Raw genomic sequence first — 18488 nt, 5'->3', positions numbered from 1 at the left:
AGAGGTTTAAATCTCCCTCAAACCCCTTCAATCCCCTCGGATCCACATGCAACCGAACAAGGCCTTCGTGAGATGCGATCTGGACTTGTGCAAGCGTAGCTGCAACGGTCTATTTCCCTATTGTGAACAGATACACGGAGTTTCTTCCCAATGTTGTTGCTCTCCCAAGAAACTTAGTGCATCTTTTGATAAGAATTGTCGTCCTTGAGATGAATTCCTAGATATTAATTTATATGTCACTGATCTTTCATGGATCCAATTCCGGCTGATTGAATAAAAATTGTGACCATTGAGGAAATACCACTACAGGGATATTTACGTATCGTGTGAAACCGGGATGCTTCATTTGGATGTTCATATGCAGACCTCGACATTGATATTGAGACCAATTCTGAAGCTTTCTTAGATGTTCACATTGTTGACTTGACACCTAGCCCACATGTCATACTCTGACCAGTTTGAACGTGGGAAAGCCAGAAAGAAATGGGCTAGCAGAAACGATGGGCTGTCGGCCCAGTTTAGTGCAGCTAGCCAGGAGACCACCGGTTTCTCCCTTGAATGAAGAAAGAAGAAGAAAAGACAGAGACACATGCCGTCGGCCTTCACCACCCGGATCCCCAAGCTCCACGCCATCAGCGACGAATCTCCGCCATCTCCATATCCATCCTTCGCCCTGCGTGCCTCCCCGCTCTTCTCCGTCCTCCTTCTCGCACATGGCTTCCGTACCGCGATTTTTCTTTCGCTGTAAGCAGGGGAGGGGAGAGGAGAGGAGAACCGGCAACGGCCAGAGTCAGCGATAAGCTGTCACAGTTCTTTCCACCAAGGCATAAAATCTTTGAATGATGTGGTGCTGCCTTCCAATGTGAATCAGAAGTCACTTCAATGAAATTATATTCTTTTTTTTTTGAAAAAAAGTACATACCGTTCAGTCGATGTGCAAGCTGTTGAGTTATGAGAAACTGAAACTTGCCACATCACACTTCCATCATCGGGTAATTTCCCTAACATCTGCATCAATTTCGTATACATGGTCCTAGTATTCAGAAGAAAAAAAATTAAAACTAATTTCGTTTCTCCAATTCCAGATATGGTGACCGGGAAGCGAGGATTGCAAGGCACAGTTTCGAAGGCGCCTAATATAGCCTGCAGAAAGATTCTGAAACCTTCAGCTAATGCACAACAAGTGTTCATCAGGGACATTGTGTAATTCAATAGGCTCTAGATTTTTGCGTGGGATTCACTCCAAGACTTGCATGTATGTAACATCCAACAGTCAGCACAGACAATAAAGGCAGGTCAAGAATTCAATCACCAATCACCAATAAAGGCAGGAGAGATCAAAGGAAAACCAGCAGCGGCTACTATGAAGAAAAAGGGTTTCCCCCCGCTTTGTATTACAAAGCAACCATCCGATACAATCCACGATAGGTGCTGGGGCGGAAGCAGCACAAGCACGCCCAAAAGAAAAGAAAAAGAAAAAGAAAAAGAAACAAATGCCGATAATGGCAGGTTGACGAAACAAAGATGGCCAGTGACCGCTGCACCCACCGAAGAAGTACCACCGCGCTTCTAGCACTTCGAGGCGTCGCGTACCGAGCAGCACCTTCAGGAAGGAATGCGACGACGACGACACTATTGCCCAGACAAGTCCAAGGGTTTCCCCCGGTACGCAGAGGGCAGTGGGGAAGGGGCAGATCCGACGCCCTTCAGGAAGGTCCGGCGGCGCCCGCAGGCGTCACCACGTCGGTGATGGACAAGCCACCAGGGATTTCTCCGAACCCAAACAACCACCACCACCCCGGACGATCGGAAGCGCTCCACCAGAACTGCCGCCCACCAACATGTGCTACCACAGTCACTGAACCATCAACGCCGTCTCGCTGAGCCACCGACACGAGACCTGGAGGAGGGACGAGGGGCCAACGGGATCGGGGGAGGCCGCAACTCAGCCGATGGGAGGGGACTACCACCACTGCCGACGCGGAGCCGACCGGACGTGACGACAGGAGCTTACGAGGCCCGCACAGGACCGGCCGGATCCTAGAGATCCGGACAACACCTACCGCCACGCTGCAGCACCTCGGCCGACGAAGCCGCCACCACCCGCATCCCTCGACGCCGCGCCACCACCGCCAGGGAGCCACGCCGCCGCACGCCGGAACGCCGGCCCGCCCTAACCCAGCTGGAGCCCAGAAGAGCCCAGATCTGGGCGGAGCGAAGGCCGGCGGCTAGCCGCACCGCCGCACGCCCCGCGGCCAACGGCCACGCCACCGCATCAGACACGCCCGCGCCCCGCGGACCCCGCCACCAGGACACACCATCGCCAGCCGAGGAACACCGCCGCCAACCACCATCGCCCGAGCAGAGGAGGCCGCGTGCGGGGACAGGCAGGCCCGCCACCGCCGGCACCACGCGGGCAAGGCCCGGCGGCGCACTGGCGGCGGCAGGGGGGAGGAGCTTGGGAGCGCGCGGGAGGGGAACGGCGTCGGGGCCCCCCGGTCGCCTCGCCCGGGGAGGCGATGCGGGGGGTACAGGGACGGGAGGAGGAGGAGGGAGGAGCGGGGGAGCAGGAGAAGGGAGCGGCGACGGCAGGCTTCGGCCGCGGCGGCGGCTCCGCGCGGGGGAGCCGCCGGCGGCGGCGCGGAAACCCTAGGCGAGGGGAGGGAGCCTAGCGGCGGGGGGACAAAATAGCAGCGGCTACTATCAGGCGTTCGTCAGTAGGAAGGAACCCCAATTTACAAGTTTCATCACCCTGAACGAACATATAACATAAATCTTAGACATGCCTTTCCACTCTCAACAGCATCCTGCACCATATAACCTCTCTCTGTCACATACAGACCGCGCGCGCGCACACACACGCACACATGTCAGGGGAAAAAACATGCACAATGGAAATGGGCCCCAGAACGTGGAGAGCCGTGGAGAAAAATGGTTTAGTGGGAACCATGGGCCGTCGCCCTCCACCACAGCTCCACGCAGCCGGCGGCGAACGTCTGCCGCCGCTCTATCCATTCTTCTCCCTCCGCGCCCCCGACTTTTTTCCGTCCCCCTTCGCTCTGGAGACTTCAGCGACCGCGGTTTCCTCTCGCCGTGAACAGGGAAGGTTGGGTGTGGTGGTTCAGATTGTGAATCCACTTGAGGTGAATCTCTTCAGTACAAGTATATATTCTTCGAGAGCAGTTTTTTAGAACCCGGGTGCCTAGGCACCCTCTTATCACTACCATCCGTCCAGAATCTTGCGTCTCGAGATCTGTATCACGCACTGTAGCAATGAAATCCATTAGCAGGGCTAGTTCTTCACTAAGTGCGGGAGTATTGACATGTCTAGCACTGTTCGTCCTAGCCTGATTCCACCTACCGAAAACAGATTGATAGATGTTTGAGTTGACATGTCGGCCAGATACAATAGACAGATTGATAGATGTTTGAGTATCTGACCTCTTTTGGCAGGAATCTCACTGCTCGACCGGGCTATGCATGCATTGGCCGCACCCTGTTTTAGTTTTAGGAAATATTCCTTGACTCCGTCTTTGAACGACAAAGAAACGAATCTAGCAGAGCACTAAGTTGTCTCATAGTAGTATTGTTGTGGGGATTACTGAGATAAGCCTCATGTGTTGTCTTTTCACCCGATCACACACCTAGCCTCATGCCAGGGCTATCACTGTCCTACCGGTGCCCCTACTGCTACTGCGAGGTCTCCTCTGCCTGCTACAGATTAGTACAGGTCTGCAAATTGCCTGCTAGATTAACCTGACACTGCATGTGGCTGGCTACTGACTATTCCACCGCACGAATCATGAAACCACTCGACGCACCAGATTAGGGGGTGTCGGGGCACCCGGGTGCTATAGCACCTTTTCATATATTCTTCAGTGTGTTGGCTGTTCTGACTGTGTGGTTACTAGGCGAGTCTCATTAGGTAATTACCTTTCACATCTGCATTACTTTCGTATAAATTAATGTTCCTTTTTCAGTAAAATTGATAGCAAATTTCTTTCTCTGTTGCAAATGTGTTGATTGGGATTTGGGAAGGGATGAACTAGTCTAGGCATGCTTACAGTTTTGTTATGCCGTGAAAATTCATTGCAGAGAATGGCACTGGATAGCAACATTAGAATATTGTCTTTTATTTGTGTATATGCTGTCAGCAGGGAAGGTAAGCATCAACTCTTACTATTCGATCCCTAACCTCTTGGTAAGTACAGTAGTAACTTCAACTGCTCTGCAGGCAAGTGTGAGGATACTCAGTCTTAACTCTCCTTCACGTCGCACCTGAGTTTCTGCATCATGGTCATGTTGCCCAAACAAGTGCTAAGTCTTATATAAAAAAGTAGTACAAACAAGTCAAATATGTGTGAATCAATACAAAAGATATTATTCAAACTATAAATACAAAGTATGACCATCTCTACAATTGCTTCCGTTGCATATTTCTAACAGAATACACCCTTGTGCTTGTAAATGAGAGCACGTGGACACCAATCTCATTGTATTGCTCCAGTAAAGTTGTTGAATGACAGATACAATTTTTCAAGATGAATAAGGTTAGCAAACTGGGTTATACCACCTTGGAAATTGTTGTGGCTAAGGTCCAAGGACGTGAGCTGCTGGAGGTTACAAAAGCTGGCAGGTATGAGGCCCCCGAAGTCATTTTCACTTATAGACAGATACTCCAAGTAAGTAAGATTGCCTATGGAGGATGGGATTGGGCCCGTGAAACTGTTCGACTGGAGACCCAACACTCGTAGGCTTTTCAGGTTTCCAATCCATCCTTCAATCGTACCACTTAAATCATTTTCACCCAGTACCAGTTTAGTCAAGGCACTAAGGTTTCGGATACTTCGGGGTACTTGTCCCGTTAAGCTGTTTCCGTATAAATAAAGTTCCTCAAGGCTGGGTGGTAGGTTACCAACGAACTGTGGGATATGTCCATGCAGCTGATTGCCAGACAGTGATAGCATATTCAGAGATCGGCAGTATCTCAGTTCATTGAAGAATTCCCAGTCTCTGCTTTCCCTTGCTTCCAGCTGGTTAAGCTCAAGATTTAAAAAGGTCAGGTTTGACAGCTTTCCAAAAGAAGTAGGAATTTTTCCGGTGAAACTGTTATTTGATAATTCTATCTGTTCTAACCCTGTAGCATTGCCTAGGGAAGCTGGGATGTTACCCTCAAACGTGTTGCTGTCCAAGTAAAGCTCTTTGAGGTTAGGTAGAAGGTCTCCAATTTTAGGTGGCAGTGCTTTGCCTAGCATATTAAATTCCAAGCCTAGAATTTGGAGAGAAGTTGAAAGATTCAAGACAGCCTTTGGAAATTCACCTAAAAGCTTATTTCTGCCCAGGATCAACTCTTTTAATTCCTGCAATTGCCCAAGCTCATCTGGAATGCTCCCCTCGAGTTGATTTGATCGAAGATAGATATATGCTAGATTTGGAAGAAATCCTAAACTCGGAGGAATTCGACCCACTAGCAAGTTTGTGGAGAGGTCCAAGAAGATCATATTTGAAAGGAGGCCTAGTTTCAGAGGGATTTGACCCACTAGCAAGTTGCTTGGTGCAGTGGTGAATGTAGTGGTGGATGTAGTTTCAGAGAGGCCGGTTGCTTGCGAGAACGCATGAGGCAATACCTGTCACCTGCAAAATGTAAATCATAAACTTGGTGCAGTGGTGGATGTAGATTAGGCTCATGCCGTGTCTATACGGATCAGCTTTACAAAATGTATAGAAGTCTTCTTTTGCCGGATACAATCTATGGGGCTGATAAGGAGAGAGAATTTACAGCAAAACGAACACAAACCAAAAGATAGAGAATTTACAGCACCTCCCGCGTACGTCTCTCCTTAGTTCCGCCGGGAGAGCTGTGAAGGCTGATTGGGTTGGATGATGCTCAGACGGCTGAGCCAGTTCCCCGTGGTTTAAAAGCACATTTACAGCATCCTTCTCATCTCAAATTCTCAAGCCTTATCTTCATTATTAGCTTGCCCTCCACCTGGACTCGTCGACTCCGTCAAGCTTTTCCATTAACCACTACTTTTCACCGCTCGTCACTGTTTGAGCTGGACAAGGTTGTTGCGACATGTATGGTCTGGAAACCCACAGGTCTACCGATTTTTCCCGCTATATACTTTTCTTCTGGGACCGGACAAAGATCTTCTAAGTAGTCGATGTGCCGCCTATCTCAAGAGGTTTCGTTACTGACCAACATCACCATGTAGAGCCGTTTACTGGTCTATGATTCGAGATTTAACGGTTATTAGTCCCATTGTCCTGTTTTCTATGGATTCCACTCACAAACACTACCATTCAACTTTTTAGAAATTTGAGCAATATGCATGTAATAGATAAAACATCATGAAACAAACAGGCGGCCACACGATATGAATCTGCTGCGGTTTATAGGTCAATAAAATATGTTAGCTCACTCTTAGCACCTGGGTTGTGGGTTGATATATAATTGGGGGTAACAATGCTTCATTTCCTTTGTGACGAGGGGATGAGTGGATACGGGCTACCTATAGTCTTCATATCTAAGATAGTACCGACTATGATGGACAGAGACAGCTACTGGAATTTGTGTGGACACCATCTAAGTGTCGGCATTTCAAGACTTGTTCAAAGGAAGTTTCTATCTGCACATCTAAATCTCAAATGTCTCCCGGTATCTTTATCATGTGATGCGCAGAAAAGCTGGAACTTACGGGATCTGAATTTTGTGCGTAAATTCAGAAGACTTGTATGTGTTTTTTGAAGTATGTTCATTCACGGAAAAGTTCAAGCTAGTTGCTTGTGGCAAAGGACTGAATATGAGTACTTGGCATTCAATTCAAATAAAAAATACAGTGAGATCAGCCTCATAAAAAATAAATTTGTTTAGAAAATTGCCTGCATTTGAAAAAGACCACAAGCAGGCAGTGATGGCTGTTGTATAACTTACTCATTTCAGTCCTTTGGCTCAACTTTTGAGTATACACACCTTGGCGATATGAAGCAAAATGAGTAGCGGCTACTATACTATGAACGGTTCGCTTTAGGAATGAACCTCAATCTGCAGATTTCATCACCCTGCACAACATATAGCGTACTCCTAGTAGATCATGGACACCCACGCTCACAGCGTCCTGCATCACAGAACCTTTCTCTCTCTCTCACACACACACACACGCACGTACAAGTGTTCATGTCCGCGGAGAAAAAAACACGTCCACAAGCGAAATGGACCCCAGAACGCGGGAAGCCCCGGAACGAACGATGGGCCGTCGGCCCACCTTACCTCGTCGACACCATAGCACTGATCTGACAGACATCCAAGACGTGGCCGATGACGACAAGCTGGTGGGTTGAATTATTCTTAAGTTCCTGGGGGCACGCACTGATTGCATAAAAAGCATAGTTTTAAATAGCGCGCTAAGCATCTTAGCGGCGGACCTCTTCCAAATGCTATAGCGTGCTATAGCGGAGCTATAGCGCGCTATTTAAAATGTTTGTTCATTTGTTTGGACCAAAGTCTCTTAGCGCAAGACCTTTTGTAAACGCTATAGCGTGCTATAGCGGAGCTATAGCGGGCTATTTAAAACAGTGATAAAAAGAGGAGACATGAGTGAGCTCAAGAGGAAGTGCCTGCATAAATAAACATCTCAAGGCTTGATCTTGAGTTGCTACCTGCTGTTTTGCTGTAATTCTGCCGTACAGGGATACAGATGCTTCCACATTACATGAAACTTCATCTTCCAATGATTCTGTTGAATTGAATTGCAAACCTGATGACTGTTCACTTGTAAATTCTATTGGTGGCACCACAGCTCTGCTGTGATCACGATCTTATCCTTTTGTTGCACCTGTTGTTGCAAACCTGATGACTGCATCTGCTTTCGAACTCTGAATACTTGCATGTGGCAACCTCTGCTTTGGCTCTGTTTTCTCAACTCTGAATATTTTCATGTCGCTTCCTCTGCTTTCTGAACTCTGAATATTTGGCTGTAGCCGCCGAGAAACCCTTTGCTCGCTGCTTCTGCGACATCTCTTTCTCTATCGACTCCTGTGCACCAGAGTCGAGAGAGTCAGTGGCAGGTGTGCTCGCACGACGCAGCGCAGATCCGACGGCCACGGAAACTCGGTTGCGATTTAGTATGAGTAAATGCTCTCTAAGACTACCTCAGGTGCCGATGTTACAGGTGTGTGCTCATATTGTATCTCTCGATGCTCCATTTGAGCCAATAAAATCCACCTTTAGTCGTAATTAAACGTTTCTAAACTAATCTCCAGCAAGCTTGATCACACTTGCATCTAACCGGACTTGTGCTATAACCTTGCACACGTATCACTAGTACTACTTGCCTAATTCAAGTGCCTTTGAACAGTACCGAAAGACCTTGCCATATCTCTGCTTATTTTCTCCTTGATACAGAAGACATGATTGAAATGTGTTACAAGATTCAGACTTCTGAAGGACTCTCGGGCGGATGTCGCAGGTGTGGCCTTGAGGGGTATGGTGGAGTTGTTCGTGAGGATACAATCCATCACTAAAGGCATGAGTTGCTGTCAGGACTTACTGGGCGAGCCGCTCAAAAGCAGTAGTGATATATATCTACGTGTATGAAACTGTCGATCCATCATCGCCAATTTCCTCTTAGCTTTGTGAATAGGATATCTGTACATAGGAGGCAATTGGAACTATTTAGTTGGGATAGTGGTGTCACCACCGATTTTTGGTCAGGACTCCGGGCTCACTAGGTGCCTTGCATGCTTGTGAGTCTTGCGACACATCGCAATGGTGCCTGTAAGATGAAATGCACACAACCGTTTCGAGAAGATATTAGATCATACTCAGCTGAGTCAGTAAGCTGCCTATAATAGATGTGCTGCTTTCGAAATTGTTTCTTATTCAGAGTTTGAACAATGTTCAGCAGAAAGAAAAGGGCAAGCTAGAGACTCAACTTGATGTTCAAACGTAACCCACAGTAACGTGCTACGGTACAGATAAAGTACATTTAAAGTTGGTGATGAAAATGAAGATCATAAGAATGCCGTGGAAAGAGTCGAAACATTTTTGGAATCCAAATTGCAACAATAATTAATAGCTAGGAACTAAAATGTCCGGATGCTTGTTTAGGCCCTTCCCCCTGAAATTCATTTATGTCTTCCATTTTTGTAGCACTGATGCTCCCAGGAAATTCAAACTTGAGAATGAGGCTCGCCCAGCTGGCAGCACTGCAATGGAAAATTAACAGAAACATGGTGTCAGGAAAACAAATCCCACGAATATGACCATCATGAGTGAGTTCATATCTAAGACTGAAACAATGAAAAAAAAATACATAAACAGTAAAAATTTGCTACCAGTGAAGCAGAGTATCATTACCAACTCAGAAGCTGATAACACAATTTCTACAAGAGCATATCATGGGCCAAATTGAATAAAGATAAAAAATATACCATGGAAATACAAGGAATTGTTCATGACAGAGAAGATCATACCATGGTAATTATGCATGCATCGAGTCGTTCTTCAGTGGACTGACTCAGCAACCCATCACAGCGCAGTACAAAAACGGCCCCTCACTGGTAAATTGCTGAGTTGCAACCAAATTCCATACAGGCGGTTCCTCATCCGGGATCCATGAATGAAGCTCCACCACCTTTTCATCAGTAGAATTGTTTGGAGGCCCAATAACAATCAGCCGGTCACCACATTCTCGGAAACCCATGTCCCAGCCATCTTTGTACTTAGACCGTACAGGCAATTTGCCAAGAGTGATCCACTTGTTGTCCAGCTTATCATACTGCTTCAAATCATTATTCTCTCTGTAATCAGCAGCATAAAGCTCACTGTTTACAACTGCAAGTAGCAGAGGAGCCCCCATGATTGTCTCGTTGAGGCCCTGAGACATGTTGTCGATGACCCTCCATGACCGCCGGTTCAAGTCATACTCCTCACCGCATGTCAATACCTCGTGCCTACTGCTAACACCACCGATCACATAGAACTTTCCATCCATGAACGCACCAGAGCATCCGTACCTAGCCCTATTCATGCTTGGAAGGGGTGTCCAAGTATGTTTCTCGGAGTCATACATCTCTGCAGAGCTTAATACATTACCAGAAGAAGAATCCTTGCCTCCCGCGACATACGCCTTTTCACCGACACTTGCTGACCCAAACCAGTACCGCGGGTTGTTCATCACATCAGCCAGCCATGTCCATGAATTGGTAAGGATGCTATATCTCAAGGCAACCCTTCCGTAGCCCCCAAACACCAGCAGCTCGGTTCCTACAGCAAGCGAATCCCAGTAGGAGCTTTGAGTCGGTGGCATCTTGGGCACTTGGATCCAGCGCCCAGTGGACGGGTCATAAGCCTTCCACTTGTGGGGATTATTATTGCAGGAGAGGTAGAGCCAGTGCTCTGTGACCCCATTCTTGCGACGCAGGCGGTAGATGTCTCCGCTGCGAACCACCGAATTGAAATCACGGTTGAGGGAGGCGATGGCGCCATATTCCCACCTGGAGAGGCGGTGGATGCAATGGATTAAGAGGTCATGACCTATCACACCAATGATATTGCCCCATGAGACCTCTCCACCAGCTCCTGCTCCTGACAAAAGTCGACAAATTGATGGGTAATTTATCACCTTATCCTGATGGCAACTTGTCTCTGTTAGAAAAGTATATATACCTGGAACATGCAACGGGCAGGAAGTGGACTCCGGTGACCTTACTGATATCCTGCAGGTTACGACAACCATTTAGATAGCTTTGTCAGAGCATGAACAGTTTTTTTCGATAAAGGACTTTTCATTGAATAGATATATCGAGGTGATACAATCGTATTGAAAGAAAGCCCAGCCTATGCATAGCTAGATGCACACAGCCAAAAAGTCTAGAGCATGAACAGTTAAGTACGTATAAGAATTGAAGACTTACAACAACCATGTAGCTCAGCGCTGGCACTACCTTTTATCACCATGGGAACCAGAATCCACCAGTTGCACGTCAATTATAGGATGATTACTGGAGACATACTCTAGATCAGCAGCTGCAGCCCCAAATTTTGCGGAGACCTCTCTAAGGTCTGTCATATGCTCGATGCTGATTAATGCAGTACCATGTAGATATTGTTTCCACTGCTCAGACTCCGAAAAAAGTTCAAGCCGTTGGTCCATTTGGGGGATGGCATCAAAAACGAGCGTGAGCTTCAAGAGATTAGTCATTGCATCCGCCTCAAATCTTAGCCAAGCCATTCCACTCATGAACCTCAGCTTCAATTGTGGGTGTTCACTCATTTCAGACTGCATGTGGTCTACATTAAAATTGTCAAAAACATTTTATATTCATGATCGGTTGGAGGATCTAAAATACAAGCCAACACCAAGCAATTTGTTCATGCGGAAGGCCGGTGGCGCGCGACTGGTTGGGTCATATCCTAGGCATTTTGTTAATTATTGGTTTGATATTTGTTCAAAAGGTGAGAACTGGGAGTAGCTCAGTTGGTAAGGCGCGGGAGTTCGCAGCCAGCCCACCAGGGTTCAACTCGTCTTGAGCGTTTGGTGCTCATGGAGTTTTCTTCTATAAAAAAAATGCCAAGGCTAGTCTAGCCCGGGTTGGTCTCTTTTTTTATATTTATTCAAAAGGTAGATCAATCCCTGCCCTCTAGATCGGTTGACGTGCACAACAATATATGATTGATTATTCAGTGATGGCAAGAAAAGTTAAGCATTGATGCTCAACAAATTAGCCTACATAAAGAGAAAAAAATGTACTCCCTCCGATCCATATTACTTGTCGATCGAACGGATGTACTAGATACATCCGTTCGAGCAACAAGTAATATGGATCGGAGGGAGTAGGAGAAAACGTTGGAAGCATGTTGAGGGCTGCCTCCTAGTCTCGCTTCTGCCCACTGCCTCATCACCATCTGGGAGTTTCCTACCGTATTTGTCAATCTATCCTAGCTGGATGCGGGGGCAAACAACGCCATTGCACCACGCCATCTAGAGGTTGGGACTGCTACCTATAGGACATGTGTCACTGACTGCAGTGGCGCTGTCAGAACTGCAGCCTTGTGTAGTCATTTTCAGATTGTGTAGTCAAGTATATAAATTTGAACAAAAAATCAACATTTTTGCATGCATATGCTAGTTTCATCGAAAAGCTGGGTAGTCAACATGAAGCGCTAGTCGATCTGCACATGTTCCACCTGCCTGATTGACATGAAACTGTCAACTGCATAGCTCCATGGATGTCGCAGATGCGTCAGACGTTGGCTACCAAAGCCGACACCATGCTGACATGAGTCCACACACACTACCACGGGGAAATACGATCGAAGTAGTGTGGATGCCGGCACAAAAACGTCAGCTGATGTCGCTGCTACAGGAATGGAAGACAATGGAGTAGGTGAGCTACCGTTTGTTGCTACGGTGCGCTAGTCAGAATCCCATCGAGGGACACTTCCCTCTTCATCTCCGCCTTGCCTGGCCCTACGATGCTATGACCTTCCACTCCCCTCATCAGAGGCAAGCCCGCCGCCACCCACCATGGAGCTTATGCTAAGTAGCGCATCGACACTGGTGAGAGGAGGAGATACAAAGAAGGAGCCTCTAGCGCTGGCAACCTGGAGGTGTTGACAACGCAAGGTCCTTTTTTTATGGGTATTGGTGCAAAATATAATTTACATCTGTGCCTCTAACTCGAACCCACTACTCGGATTTGCCCCTAATTTTAAAGCATGCTCAAATTTGCCCCTCCGCCGTTAAGTCACTACTCAGAAATGCCCTTTAGTACAATACTGTAGCACTTTCCGACCAATACTGTAGCACTTTCCGTCTGCTACAGTACACATGGGCCTTTGACGGTCAAAGGCCTTTGACTGGACGGAAGGGCATTTCTGAGTAGTGACTTAACGGCAGGGGGACAAATTTGAGCATGCTTTGAAATTAGAGGCAAATCTGAGTAGGTGGTTTGAGTTAGGGGCAGAATTGCAAATGACCCAAATATATAATTAGACACAAAGTTATGGTGAGCGTGGCTAGTGGTATGCCTTGAAAAATAGCCATGATGCCGTTAGTGCACTTGACGACACCAATCTTCACTATGGTCAACTGCCCATGCACTTGCAAAATACCACACAGTACAGGTCACCAATTTTTTCAGTGGCAGCAGTCACCCGTTTGATGTAATTTATACACACTAACATTGAGAATTGTGTTGATGAGAGATCGACGCGGGAGGTAGAGGTCTCTGCTGTGGCCAATGTTTTGGATTTCATTTATTATTTTTATGACTAATTTCATGAATTTCAACCCCTCAACTTCACTAAGGCATCATATGTTCTTTACCACTAGTATGTAGGTGTAGATGGTAGTTGAAATACTATAGATTTCCATGTCTTTTTATACAACTATATATAGTTAGAACGACCAAAACCAAAATGGTTTTCTTTCAAACCCCACTAAAACCTTGGCTATGACAATGTGGATGGCGCAAGCGTACCACTGTGGGAGAAATGATGGTACAACAACAATTTTAAACGGACGAGAGAGACAAGGTTTTGTGTAGTAAGTAGCTTGCTGCTTTTTCTACTTTATTCTTTGTTATTTGTACTGTCATTACAGAAGGAAATTTCATGCCTAAGCTGATGCTACCGGTCGTGCCATCCCACGACGCTTGATGTGAGCTAGATGTGCGCACTTGCCGTGATGTGAGCTAGGTCGTGCCATCCCGTGAGCAGATCAATGTTAGCACTAATCTAGACTTGCAATTGTTTTTCGAGTCTTTGTTTTAGACCCTGTTCGGAAGCTCTCCAGCTCCGCGCTCCACCGGCTCCGCATGAGGAGCTAGGCCGAACGCCTCGGCTCCGCGAAGCAAGCTTCTCGGAGCGGAGCCCCATGTAATGCAAATCGGTGGAGCGAGCAAAGTCCAGCTTCGCGAAGCCCAAATCGTGGAGTTGAGCGAAGTCTAGTTGCGTACCGGTTCGATTCATTTATCCCGAGCTGCTGTACAAACCAGCCACCAGCGCCAGCCCATGCAGCATGAAGAGAAGCAGCCACAGCCTTCCGAACGCACGCAGCTCCTCGCGGAAGCTGGAAGCTGGAGAGCTGCCGAACGGAGCCTTAGTATAAGACTGCACTGCTCATAGGCTGTTGGTCACGTTGAGGTTGTGCTTGCATGAGACCATGGGTTAATTAGGGCATGTACAATGGTTGATAAGATAGTCTTATCTTAAGTCTTGCATGTAATTTAGAGATGACAAGAAAAATCTAGAACGGGTCATCTCTTAGCCATATCTTCAGTAGTTACCTATTCCTAAAAATGTGGTGAGACATATTGTGCTAAGAGATCATCTCTTGTCCTATCCTAAATAAAAAAAAACAAGCCTTTTTTAAGAGTTCCCTCTCCTCCACCTCATCATTTTTCCTACGTGGCACTTCTAAGATAGGAGCATTGTACATGCCCTTAGTGCATGCGTAAGAAGAGGCCAGGAAGAAGAAGGAGCTGCTCCCACAATCGAGGCTGCGCCTATTCAGTATTCACCTAGCTAACGAAATCAGCGCGAAAAAAGTCATGTACAGAAACCGTTTATTGTGCTAACTGAAAAACGCTGACAAAAGAAAATAACAGCAGCAGGAGTTGAGTCTCGGAGTTTTTCTTTTCTTTTTTGTATAGGAAGGATAGGAAGGAGAGAAGCGAAGTGTCACCTTGGGTTGGATAAAAAAGGACAACCTTGTCCTGCTCGTCGGCAATAACGCCGTGATCCAGAATCTTGTTGCGGGACTCGCTGCACTTTGGGCAGGGCTCGGAGCCGACCCTCTTACAGGCTTGGCAGACCAAGGCGGCGTACGGCCTTGGGGTGCCGTCGAGGAGAGGCCGCAGCCCGCCGGCCCGGTGCAGCTGCCTAGCATCTTTAGGGCCGCCCACGAGGAGCTGCGGGAGGGAGAAGACGAAGGCCCGAGCCGCAAGCAACCACTTGAGCTCGCCGTGGTGCGCTTTGTTGCTCCTGGACACATGGCGCTCGTCCATGGCCAGGCCGTAACCCCGCAGCAGGGCGTGCAAGGAGTAGAGGTCGGCGGACGCGGACGCCGTGTAGAGAACCTCTTCCGGCTTCAGCTCCTCCTTGCCGTGCGGCCGGGACGAGGAGCTGCCTCCAGGGTCGTACTCGTACATGTCTGGCGGCCTCAAGAGAGAGTGTGGCTAGTAGCGTTCTGGCGAGGGGAGGGCGGAAGCAGATCGGGATGGGGAGAAGTGGTCTGGTGCCTCTTGTGGTTCACCTCCTTACATTATCACATGCTCCTGTGCCTCTACTGTCATGCCTGCCTCTTGTTAATTCCTCGGACGCTCACACTGCTTTGTCTTGTTAATTACCTTGGCCTCTGCTGCTCACACTACATAGTTTCAAACACTTGGAATTGGACTCTTTTTTCTTTCTTTTTTTGAGATAGCTTACCAGTCTTGCTCATCCGATTCTTATCTGCTCTTGATTTGAAAAGGCTGTACTTCGTCTCAAGTATTATATTGAAACTTAAAATACGTGCACGTCCTTTGATTAGCATTCTTCTCATCACTTGTTTGATGCCATGTCTTCTGTTTTATTTTTCTCAAATAATTTGAACATGTGTATGCTCCATGTCTTGACTACCTCTTGGTACTGTATTATTACAAATAAAAGGTGTATTGAGGACACGTAAACTTCTCAAAGCCCAGGCAAACCACAAATTAAGGTGTCTAGAATATTAATTTTTCAGACAACACAATTATAAAAGATCTAAGGCATCACGTCGCCGGTCCCCTGGGTTGCTTCCAGGGCCAGAGAGGCGGTTGATCCACCCACGTCCGTTTGCCCAGTTGTACTAGCTAATTTGACTTTGACGAGCAGCTCACTAGAAAATACTTGTCATCAAAATGAACAAAAAGAAATGTAGTATATATCTAGAACTAAAATACATCTAGATACATCCCTTTTTATCCATTTTGATGACAAGTATTTCCGGACGGAGGGACTACTAGGATATTGTAATGCTAAACTTGTGAGAAATAATAGAAGCCAATTAAGTTGATTAGAACCGAAATAACCAAATATAGAAGAGGAGAGGAGGAAGCAGCCAATGCAAATTAATAGGAGTAGTAAGCAAGTGCATCACGCTTCATTACCCACCTACTTCACCACCCACTTCTCAAGGATGTTAGTGCTGTCTAGAAAAAGAAAGACCTTGCGACGTCTTGGATGTTTCCTTGCTGCTTCTTTCCACTTATGTTTTGTGTCACCACCCACCTACTTCACCACCCACTTCTTTCCACTTATGTTTTGCTGCTCCTTGAGATGTTTAAAGTACTTGATCTTCGATGTGCCGGAAAGCCATCTAGATTCTTTTACAAAGCAGCCGGAGCTCCGTCTTAGATGCCCAGCTTAGTTAATTATCACTTCCACCGTGATGCATAGGTGTTGCAGGATTCTGAATGCACCTTTTCCGATGATATGCTTGTCCAGTTGAGTTGCAGTCAGCTTCAGCTGCTTCAGGCTGCACATTCCGCTCAGGGCAGCAATAATGTCAACCTTCAATGACAAAGGGAAGCAGGCTGAATATGTTGTCTCCTTGTAGCTTGAGTGAGCTGACATAGTAGGATTTGCTAGTTTTAGCGACAAATTCATCAAGGTTTGAGACCGTTCACCACTGAGATTTAGTGAGAGTGCAAGTGATGTTGTGAAATTGGTGCATCTCTCGATGAACCCCTTGATGGCCATCATGTAACAGCCCAAGACCGACGCTCCAGATGCCTCTAGTTATTTTTGTTGTCGCCGTGGATTTTATTTTGCTGGTTGCCTTTCATCGTGTCATCATTTGCATTGCATCGGCACTTCACTGCTGTCATGTTTTCATAAAACATGCATTCGTTCGTCGTTGTCGTTTCTCCCTTTACCTTCCCCACCTTCTCTCGGACCGCCTTGCCTTCGTTGACCGTTCTGAGACCAACTGGGTTTTCGATTACCTCTTGTCAAACCACATAACCTCTCTCCATATCCAGCCCTTGTGCGCGTCCGAAAGCTGTCCCGAACCCGAACCGGGCTGTCATTACCGATGGGTCCGGATCATCCCCAAACATCCCTAAAACATCATCGGTTTCTCTTTTGGTCTACCTAATCTATTTACCTTGACCGTCCGATTTTGATCGGAGGATCCAAACTCCCTCCTTTTCCTTATTTATAGACCCCCTAGTCCATTTATAGACCCAAACCCTAAATCCCAGCGCATTTGTTCCCCTAGCCACCGCCACCTACAACCTCCTCCCTCGTCGGATCAGCCATCGCCACCCTCAAACTCCGAGCTCCATTTTAGATCATCTTTATATCCATGTTGATCTTCTCGAAGAGAGCCATTCCATGGTGAATTTCAATAATAAGTTTGAATTAATCTTAACATAGCTTCAAGCTACTCTTTATGATCGTGCCACTTTTGAGCGTCAACATTATGCTCAATCATTGATCCATTCATGAAATGCACTCAAACATTAGCTACATCAGTGCACAAGTATGACAATAGTTTTTCCTAGTTGGTGCTTTGTAAGAGAAGATGGAGACTCAAAATAAAAAATGCATAAAAGTAAATAGGCAGGCCCTTCGCAGATGGAAGCAGAGATTTGCAGATGTGCTAGAGCTCAAGGTTTAAATTGAGAGATAAAATTAGTTAGAGAGGCATGCTTTTCCTGTCAACGGAAACGACCGAGAATTCCCAATATATTTCATGCTAGATAAATTATAGGCGGTTCCCTAACAGAAAATAAAGTTTATTTCTTTTTCACCATTCTTTTCACAGTCCTTGGCTAGCCATATCCACGGGTGACTTCCATACCAATATTTTCCAAGAAATTTATTACTAGCATCATATTAAAAAATCATTTTGGGGTTGGGCATCTCTATTACCTGCCACACTCTCGTGCAATGACAAGTGAATAAATACTCATCGTGAGAATAAAATACCTAGTGTGGAAAATATTGGCCACCCCTGCCGCTTCATGAGCGGCACCGGCACACAAAACGGAAAATTATTTTGAGAACATAGAGTTGGCACATGCAAATTTACTTAGAAAGACATGGAAATACCGCATGTAGGTAGGTATGATGGACTCATTGGGCACAACTTTGGTTAAAGGAGTTGGATGCACAAGCAACATTCCCTCTTAGTACAAATGAAGGCTAGCAAATAGATTGTAAATCGACCAACCAAAAAACAAAAACGGTCGTAAATATGCATTAAACATAACTAGCACTGAATAATGCATCATTAGTAGGATATACCATCGTTGCATAACTATTCACTTTACATGATTGCAAGGGAATCACAAACCTAAACACCAATATTTTTACTAAACCACAATTACTCACATATATGACTCACATATTATCATCTCCATATCGCAAAACTATTGCAAGGAATCAAACTTATCATATCCAAGATCTTTTCATGAGAGTGTTTATTATATCTCTCTTGGATATTCATCAC

The 18488-nt window shown here is 46.4% G+C and overlaps 1 protein-coding gene across 1 annotated transcript; it reads right to left on the bottom strand.

The window, feature by feature from the left end:
• Window positions 1-8909: 8909 nt before the first annotated feature.
• Window positions 8910-15214, bottom strand: LOC119288371 (F-box/kelch-repeat protein At1g26930-like). The gene is made up of 5 exons (XM_037568005.1): window positions 14691-15214; window positions 10948-11293; window positions 10670-10719; window positions 9475-10588; window positions 8910-9207 (listed from the first exon to the last, which is right to left on the bottom strand). Exons 1-4 carry the CDS (start codon window positions 15154-15156, stop codon window positions 9519-9521), a joined length of 1932 nt encoding a protein of 643 aa, XP_037423902.1. The 5' UTR covers window positions 15157-15214; the 3' UTR covers window positions 8910-9207; window positions 9475-9518.
• Between the last annotated feature and the right edge of the window lie 3274 nt (window positions 15215-18488).

This window comes from Triticum dicoccoides, chromosome 4A (assembly GCF_002162155.2).
Source record: "Triticum dicoccoides isolate Atlit2015 ecotype Zavitan chromosome 4A, WEW_v2.0, whole genome shotgun sequence".
In the NCBI taxonomy this organism is placed as follows: domain Eukaryota; kingdom Viridiplantae; phylum Streptophyta; class Magnoliopsida; order Poales; family Poaceae; genus Triticum; species Triticum dicoccoides.
The sequence above is the reverse complement of the archived record's forward strand: the minus strand, read 5'-3'. Positions and strand labels throughout refer to the sequence as shown.